A 9689-nucleotide genomic window follows, 5' to 3' on the forward strand; every position below is an offset into this window, starting at 1 on the left:
AGCAGGGGCTACTCCCTTCCTTTAATAACCGCAGTTCCTAGTCCCAATGCTAATGAAGTAAAAATGCTTTGGTTAGTAAAAAAATATGAGTGGATTATGGGCCACTTACTCCTTTGCTAATTAAGGTATGTGACGTAGGTAAAATAGCAAAACAAATTGAAAAAATGTGTGGATTATGGCCACTTACTTTTCCCCTTAATTAAGCTGTGTAAAATGTAAAAATTTTAAAGTAAAGGCTAAGTAATTGCCCTACTAATACTGATTATTAAAACAATCTGAACTATCTGGAAAAAAATTGTAGAGGTGAAGGCAATTCACTAAAGGTTGCTAGTCACCCACGAAAGAAAAATTACAATGATTGTTTTTGTTCTCTATAAACAATGGGGTTAGGCTCTGCACAAGTGGATGAACCGTGTGTCAATCTGCAAGAAAATGATAAGTGTTAAGCCAAATTATAAATATTAAGAGTGAGAATGATTATAAGCAATATGCATTATCAATGTTCTAAATTTAAACTTATATGATTAAGGAACAACATATTTTATAAATGATACTATACTATAGATAATTTAACTAAAATTTACAATCTCACTAAAACAAATTAGTATTGAAGAACTAAAGGAAAAATTTATACCTTTATCAAAAATTCAATTAAATTAAATGACATCCTAAGCAATAACACAAGGCCGTGTGAAAGGAAATTAAAGTAGAGTATAAAGAATATCAAATTACTTTGCAAAATAAATGTAGAGATAAAAAATTATACTAATTATATGTTATTAGTCAATCCAAAATGCATTATGCAATATTTTTTCTCAAAATTTTGGAAATGGGTGGATATTTATGGTAAGAATGTAGCTCGAATACAAAAGAGGAATAATCAAGAAACCAAGTCTACTAGAACCATTGTCCACACTAAGTGAGTGTTGGGAAGAGGCCATAATGGATTTTATTACAATTATACCAAAGTATGAAGGAACAAATTTCATTATGGTTTTGGTGTTTTGACTCACAAAGTATGTCCACTTTTGTAGAAAAGAAGCATCAAAATGGTTTCTGAAGAACAATCTGCAAAGGAAGAAAATCGTTGTCAAAGTAGAAACCCACCATGAAAAGCGTTGCAAACATGATGAGCAGGAGACAACCTTTAGAATAGACTCATTCACCCCTTATTGCTCACTCAACTTTATTGTGACACAAACATGTAACGTAGAAATGTCAAAGGTAAGGCAAAAAGGAAAAAACGTAACGGTATGGTGTCAATATATCCATAAAATTGATATATATATATATATATATATATATATAGATATAGAAGATAACTATCTTCATAAATAAGGGAAAATTGGATAAAGTCACCATATAAGATGATTCATCAATAGTATAATGATATATCTTATATATCATTAAATCAATAAATCAGAACAAGATCCAATAAGGCCCATGGATAGTTGGTTCACTCATATTAATTTTGAAGCAGAAAATATTCAAATAAAATAATATATATTTTTGAGGCCTAGTTTAAAGAGATAATTTTTTAGTATGACCCATGATGAAATTGTAATGTTCCATCATTTAAATTATATATTTAAATATGATATAGATTTAATACATTAAAATTTTTATGATATATTCCATTAAATAAATTCAATAGTTTAAAATTATAATTATCTCAATTTCACACACTGAATTAAAAAATCTTAAAAAACAAAAAATATGATTAAATATAAAATAGATTTAATGCATCAGAAAAATTATGATGCATTCCATTAAATAAACTTAACAACTTAAAATTATAATTATCTCAGTTTCACAAACTGAATTAAAAAATCTTAAAAAAACAAAAAAAAATAACAGCATTAAACTACACTTCATGTTAAAATTTATAATGAATTATATAAATATCATTAAACTCATCATAGAATTTAGGTAAAGAATTAAAAAATTAAAAGAAGAAACAACTCGTAAAATTTAATAATTACCTTTTTAATTGTGGACAATCTCTTGATAGTATTTAACGGAGGAGGAATGGCACACTATGAATCCTTGGTATTCTATCCATGTTGGAGAGGGAAAAAAAATAATTCTGTTCAAATTTCTAGCACTATTCTATTGATTGCTCCTAATGATGTGGATGAACAAAAATGAGTCTAATCCTATATCCAATATAATTCTATGTATAGTATTCAAAACTGTCAATGTAAGAAGTGTATGTATGAATTTGGGGTTATACTTTGAAACACTAAAGGCACTGTTCTTTGTCTTGTAAACTTCACTTGATTTGTCTGTAGATCTTTCAGTGTACCATACACCATAGTTATAGAATTTTAGTGCCAATAATAACCCAAAAATGTCTTTGTAACATCCACACTAGGGAAATAAGGTGGTTCAAAATATATCTGACACAGGGCATCACAAGCACCTAGATATGATGAACCCTTCATTTCAATGCTACCCATGGCTGCTACTACCAGCTGCTGATATGAGAAGAAAAACATTTTCACCACAGCTTCTATTGCCTGGAAGGCCAACAGAACATGTATTGTTGCAGCATGATAAGCACCTGAAGTGCCATGTGAGGGAAGTCCATGTGAATGAAACAAATGCATAAGTGCCTCCTGGAGCCTTGGTCCACCCTTTGGATCAGCCTCAACACCCATGACTTTGGGTACGAGATGCCTTAGTTCCTTGCATACATTGTAAGGTCTCTGAGGGGGGCAGACCGAAGGCAATATGCGCCTGCAGGCGTACTGGTGCTGCTAATTGCCAACTGGTGTTTAAGGCGAAGGAAATCATTTGGGTCCATCACTAGAAGCAAATTCACAATTTCTATGAGCATCTTCCATATCCTTTCAACCATCCAACAATCTGCGGATGCTCCTACGAAATCCCCAAAGTCTATTCTTTGATATATTCTTTGCAACAATTCTTGGCCTACAAATACCTAGGCCTCAAAGATCTGGAGGACATTGCAGAGTGTGGCATCTTCTGGATTATTGAATTGTTTATGTTGTTTTAAAGAGTGAAAATATTTTGGCTTGCAGATTCTATCATATTCAAGAATAGGCTTACTTGACAGATTTGGTTCCCCCAGGCCTAAAGGGAGTCCTCTGCATATGGCCTTCAATGGCAAGCCATATTCTAGAAACCATAGCTTCAGCTCTTTTCCATGTACCCAAACGAGGAATTAAGCTCTCTTCACTTGTTCTGCTAACCACAGGTAAAGCATCAGGTGTCTCTGCCATATCTCATGGGCAACTTTTGTAGCAAGAACACCACTAGTTACTGACAACTGAATAGTGGGAACCTGCTTGTCATCTTCACAAATCATTGAAATCAACTCAATCTGGGAACCAATTAGGGATTCAAGCCTTCTCTTCCGTTCCTCTTTGTCAATGTAAGTCCTTGTGTCACAGAGGACAGACGAAACAAACCGAAAAGTAATCTCCAATGATTGTAAGGCAGCATTTACCAACCTCTCTCTAGACCAACCAAGCCATTCCTTAAATTTCCACATGGCACTGAGCTCGGGGAGATGCACATACTGCTCGTAACCCGCACACTCCATGGGGGAGGGCTCTATGGACTTTTCAACAAAGGCAAAATAGGATTCCATTTATTTACAGGACATATTTTTCCCCTGCAAACAAAACCAGGAGCGTAAAGACATTCTGTATACCATAATCTAAAAAGGACAACATAATAATATATATACCTGCATATATGTGTCTAAAATACACACCTCAACCAATGGATATGTTAAATATATATAAGATTCCATTTTCTTAATATGCCAAATAGGTGGTGAATTCAAAATGATGATTAGAAATGAACAAATAGCCGAATAAGGTAACCTAGGGATATGGCAATCACTTTTAGCAAAACTTAAAGTTGAAGAAAAGAGAATATGAACAACATATTAGCAGAGGTGTTACCTATACTTGTTGACATGGACAAGTCACTAAATCAATGTTACCCCAAATTAATACCTTAAATGCAATTTTATGGATACAAACCAAGATTTGGTTAAATAATTGAATAGAATGAACTATTGTGTACAAATACTATATCAAGATGACTACACAAATAATGTGTTGAGAAACTTAAAGTTGAAGAAAAGAGAATATGAATAGCATATTAGCATAGGTGTTACCTATGCTTGTTGACAAGAGATATATTCAAATTGGGATTTAAAAAACAATGCTTCATCCAATATATTTTTGAGTGAATGCATATGACAAGTGGATGCATTGTTGAACAAGTGTACAATGATTTTTGAATCCCCAAAAATTTGTAGATGTCCTTAGTCATGAGCAAGTGCAAAGTGGAGCACCGGACAAAGAGTAATAAGTTTAGCGAAATTATTTGTAATTGCAAGCTATAGATATGGTTTTCAGTTTGAAACAGAATACCCCACATTTTTGTTCTTGAGCAACACCATCAAAATAGTCCTATAATATATTATGGTTTATAGCTTCAGTGGTCACTGATCGGACAAGCAATGCATTATCATCCTCATGTATTTCATGGTATGCCATATAAAATCACTTTAATACATAAATTTAGAATTATTAATTTAAAATAATATTCATTATAATTATTTTTTATTTTATTAAATTATATTTTCAATTTATCATATTTATGAATTCTCATGGGCACAATTTCTTTGTACACAAAAAAAACACAAAAACGAGAGGTTGGAAAAAAAATCACCCATATAGCAAATCCTAAAAGCTACACACCACTTCAATTTCAAGTCACTGAACAAAAATTGGTCTCTCATTTAAGTATTACCACAGTTTTACGGGCAAAGCAAGCTCTTATGGCAAAATCCTAGTTTACTTATATGTTTTAACTTTTCCCTTGTTTCTCTTAGTAGCACGATATTTATCTTTTTCATGGAGACCGCTTCCCTTCGTCAGGTATGTTTTAGCTACTTCCCTCTGCAATAGCAATAACAATTGTGTAAGTGTCAATTGTTTGCTTACCACTGCGATAGCAATTGTATAAGTGTCCTTATAAAATGATATTTTCCTTTATATTGTGCTGTGTTCGAATTCTGGGTGTAAGCTGCCAATTGAAAATCATGTGTACATGTGTTATATGCTATAAGATCTGCAATTAATTCCTTATACGAGGATGACTTTCACCTTGAGTTGTGCTTAACGAACAATACATATATTTAAGAAATTATTGGCGTACGATAGTGTAAACTGTGCATGTGAAAATATACACTACAGGGAATGTTGAATGGAGCACTTAGGCAGGAGTCAGGACATCTAATACTTGACCTCTGGTTGAGGGGGTCACCTACATTTTGAAGGCTTCAAAAGTATAATTTGATACTGGATTGTGAGAACTACAATAACCATAAAAAGGTTGATCTAAACCTCGGTCATGTTACTGAATACGACTTCAAGGCTTAATGATGAGCAGAAGAAACAATAATGTGTAAAAACATAATACATAGACCATCATTCCAGTACAAGAATTCGTAAGTACATCTTTTCAAGTATGTTGATTGGGATTAGAACCATCCTGAGGAACGTAAGGTCAAAGACTCAATAACCGGAGTTTCTCCAGCTGGAAGCACATATATTTGGTTGTTACATTGTCTATGGGGTTATTGATGACCAAATTCATGCCAATATGGTGATATACAAATACATGAGTTCATTTATTGTTTCATGTAAAATATTTTTACAAACAAAATTTGCGGGTTGAAGATCGAAATGCAGAAAATTGGCTCAGATAGAGCTTAAAGTCAATATCCAAAAATCACAAATAAACTTGAAACATTAGATTCAACCTGAAAATGACGAAAAGAGAAAACAAAAATTGAAATAGTAGATTCTTCATCTCTGGATCAAAATCATCAAGCACGAGGCACAAGTACATGTGGGAAAATATAGGGTACAGATTAGTGGGTGGATCATTACAATATAAAAGATAGCAATCACTAAGAAAACATAATATCTGAAGTAAAGTATTTATAGCAGAGGAATCGAATAAACATAGCATTTTGTACAAAGATACTTCACAAGTTATATCTTCTCAAAAAAACACTAGAAAAACATGCAGATGAAGCTCTGAAACACTATATTCAACATAGGAAAAAACTTATGAATTTAAGTCAAGTGGCAAAGTTGGCAGAGAAAAACAAATTGGCAATGAGTTCTATGCATTAATTTAATTTAGAGTAAAACGCCTGAGGTTCAAATTACAAAGAGATTCAACTCGTATGAAACAAAATCACTGGACCACCATGTCTGACTATTATTTTTTTCTAATGTGTTCCCTGTTTTTTAATGTTTTTACTGTACCAATCTGGTCTAACATTACATAGTTTGCAGAAATAATATTTCTTTCATACGTTTCACTAGACAAAGGTTTTGAACGATCATGTCTTTTTCAAACTCTGGGACAACTAAAATTAGGACCACCATTCATGGTCTTCCCTCTAAATATCAACATGAAAACGTAAGTACTTTCAGAGCGGGCATACACCATGTGTTACTTTCCAATTCTACCCACCATTCAGAGTCTTCGTTTCCATCTCTAGATAAAAAAGTAAACATTTTATTGTTGCCTCCACCAACTGTGCAAAGATAATAAATATGTATTAAAGAGAAGGCCAAGAGAACACCCAATTATCATACGAGAAATGTGTCTTACCTAGATCTCAAAAGTCCCTGGTACAAACCGCCATGGCGTCATGGATTACAGAAATGGAACGATGAAAAGCTTTTACTCTGTGAAACGCAACAGATGCCAATTCAAATGATAAAATAGGAGTGAAATGAAAGGCACTCTTAGTCAGAAAGATATAGAGAGTAGCGTGTCAACAGTCTTATAAGTCACACACCTCCACTGCAAAAACTTGCAGGCGTGCCACGCCACTGCCGTGTTTCATAGTCGATGTCCTTGAAACACGGGCGATGTGATGGATATTATTTGGGCTCCTGATCTCTCAACGATTTTAATAATATATCAAACAGAAACTATTTATAAAAAACTCAAAACCTAAAAAAGAAATTGATTGCACTCTTTTTAAAATATTCAAGTCACTTAGATTTTCTGGATGTTTAGATTTTATACTTTGACATGAATATTATTGTGCGACTGGCAACTGCGTCCTCGAAATTTGAAAAAGCTGTTGAATTTTCAGATTCAACTTGCCATGGAATCTTATTGTCAGGCTGCCGACTGCGTACCCCAAATTTGAAAACTAGCGTACTCTACCTATTTGACAATTTGATTCAATGAATTTTGTATTAAATCCGTGAAGAAATGGTTAAAATTATCATTTTGAATTGTAATTAGATATGATTTGAGTATTTTGTAGGGTGTGAGAAGTTTTTTTATATATTTAAATTACCCTGTAAATAATTAAAAAAAAAAAAGTTTTTCTTATAAAATTATATTATAAACAAGAAAATAATTAAAAATACAAACATCAAATAAGTAAATTGCGTATACATAAATGTAGACAATTTAAGGATTCAAAATGGGATATCATTAAAACACAGCGGGCTGAGAGATCATGTGAGATTGCAATGTAATTAAGTACATCTGGCTACAGAAACGCAAAAGAACAAATGCAAGTTGGTTTTCACAGTATCAACCCATGAAAGTGAGAAAACACAGGCGAGAGGTCGTACATGAATAGCAATGACCATTGATTTCGCTGGATATTGGAAATCGCGACAATGAAAACCTGACAATCGACTGTGTGAAAGTCCTGTGTCATTGTGTTTGTGACATCCCTATTCATACATATTTGGTACGGACATATTTTTATGGAGTAGTCTAATGAGGCGGAGGAATTGCCCGGATTCCATTCCCCTCTAGAAAATATTCCGACTCCGGCCAGCATTCCTCCAACCCCTCCGACGCGCTCCGTTTATGATTTGATTGTCACAATTTGTCAAAATCAAAATCTTACGAACCCGATTGGTCACATCCTTCCTCCAGCCATGCGACCCTACTCAGCGCGTTAATGCAATGAATGTGGCAGGTGGTCGGCTTGAATTCCAAACCAGATACGAAATCGGGCAATTCCAGAACTCCTCAACCTCCCACTGCGCCAAAGCTCCTAGATGTCAACCTGTGCTTCAATGCACAAGAGCGAAGGCTTTTTCCTCGAAGAAGCCCACGCTCGGTACCTGCAGCCCACACCCGACAATGCCTTCATGCTGTTGGGCTGCTCCAAGGCCTCCCCGCTCTTTGAGGGCTTCCCCGACAAGCACCTTCCCTGGCGCAACGTTACAGGGATGGGCTACGACACCTTCTACGACTACCCTTCTTGGGTTGGGTTTGGCAAGAAGAGTAGAGCCACCAGGCCCCCGCCCTGCTGTGGGATCCCTTATTCCTCCATTGGCTCCATATATCTCTCGTGCCTCCAGTGCTACTCTTACGTCACTGTCTACAATTCGGCCCCCATCAAGGTCGCTAACCCTAGGAAATGGTCATATGGGATTCAGCTCAGCTTTTCTCTGCCAGAGGATTCAGACTTCTGCAGATCCTGTAAAACCTCCAAGGGCGTATGCGGTTATGATGTTGTGAAGGAGAATAATATTTGCCTGTGCGATGGCTGGAATTCAACCACTTCATGCGACACAGGTTGGATTTTACTCCACTTTGCAGATCTCATAAAAAAAATCCCACATTTGTGCACAACTCAAGTGAATTTTTTCTGCATTAGTGAATGATATCTTGGTAAACTGGTCCCTTTAACAAACTCATCTGTAAAAGTTAATGCATCTCATCAAAAAGAATTGGGAACCGAACCAAAAGATTCAGTAGTAAATATCCGCCCTGCTAACCCCCTGGACTACCTGGAAAACCCCATATTTGAGTGATCATTGATATTTTTATTTGGGTTTGTTGCAGGAAACCCTTCTGCAGGTGCAACTTACAATTACAGACTAGAGCTGCTTTCTTCATTGTTTCCAAGTTATTTTTCCCTCATAAGCTTCTCCTTTTTCCATGCTTTATATCATGTATTAGATCATAATTAATCCAACTATATCATAATTAATCTAACTACCTACAATTTGTGGTAGGAATGTTGCTTATCACAGCAATTTAAAGCCCAATCCAATGGATGATTTCACGTCTGAACGCTTTTTTGCAATGGATATTTTGGGTCTGGAAGTGAATTCTCATAGATCAAATCTGCGATTTAGAAGCATGGAGAGGTTGGTTATTTGCCCTTCAAAATCATTCCATTCTATTGGAACAGAAATTCTCACAAAATGTAGAGAGATCTGAGTACAAAGGAGTTTTCTATCACTCCAAGATTTTGTAGTCTGCATAATGATGTGTGATTTTGGTTACATATACGGCTTGAATTCAGGTCCTTGAGTTTTAGAACTTAGAAGTAGTAAGATCACAATTTGGAAGATTCTGTGACACCCATTGGCTGCAAAATCTAGTACATATATTTTATTGGCAAATTGTTCATTTGTATTCTTTGCATTCTCTTGACTGGTGATCCAAATACAATTAATATTGTAGACGTGGTCATGGTTCTGTTATTCATGGTGGAGCTTTATCAAGTTCAAATTTACCTCCTAGATCAAGAGATTTTAACGATGTTAAAATAATATACATGATAACAACACAAATGTTTTATATTTGTTGTTGTTAAACACACATGGACAGCAAAGAATAGGAAAGATAAATCA

The 9689-nt window shown here is 34.8% G+C and overlaps 2 protein-coding genes and 1 pseudogene across 2 annotated transcripts; 1 reads left to right on the plus strand and 2 right to left on the minus strand.

Moving 5' to 3' along the window:
* Positions 1 to 2327: 2327 nt before the first annotated feature.
* Positions 2328 to 2660, minus strand: LOC149253245 (nematode resistance protein-like HSPRO2 pseudogene; annotated as a pseudogene).
* Positions 2661 to 3187: 527 nt separating this feature from the next.
* On the minus strand, positions 3188 to 3616 carry LOC149253246 (nematode resistance protein-like HSPRO2). Its single transcript, XM_089454410.1, has one exon. The coding sequence runs from the start codon at positions 3614 to 3616 to the stop codon at positions 3188 to 3190; it is 429 nt and encodes a 142-aa protein (XP_089310536.1).
* Positions 3617 to 7999: 4383 nt separating this feature from the next.
* LOC149253247 (uncharacterized) lies at positions 8000 to 9390 on the plus strand. Its single transcript, XM_089456788.1, has 2 exons — positions 8000 to 8622; positions 8893 to 9390. The coding sequence occupies exons 1-2, from the start codon at positions 8100 to 8102 to the stop codon at positions 9018 to 9020; spliced, it is 651 nt and encodes a 216-aa protein (XP_089312914.1). The 5' UTR covers positions 8000 to 8099; the 3' UTR covers positions 9021 to 9390.
* The last annotated feature ends 299 nt before the right edge of the window (positions 9391 to 9689 follow it).

This window comes from Pinus tabuliformis, chromosome 7, assembly GCF_031772625.1.
Source record: "Pinus tabuliformis cultivar Carrire ecotype Pingquan chromosome 7, CPIR1, whole genome shotgun sequence".
NCBI classification, from domain to species: Eukaryota; Viridiplantae; Streptophyta; class Pinopsida; order Pinales; family Pinaceae; genus Pinus; species Pinus tabuliformis.

Bases quoted from the DNA above. Each gene is read 5' to 3' on its own strand.
- LOC149253246 (XM_089454410.1), bottom strand. From the start codon at position 3,616: ATGGAATCCTATTTTGCCTTTGTTGAAAAGTCCATAGAGCCCTCCCCC.
- LOC149253247 (XM_089456788.1), top strand. From the start codon at position 8,100: ATGTCAACCTGTGCTTCAATGCACAAGAGCGAAGGCTTTTTCCTCGAA. The intron at 8,623-8,892 runs GTTGGATTTTAC...GGTTTGTTGCAG, and splicing joins AACCACTTCATGCGACACAG to GAAACCCTTCTGCAGGTGCA.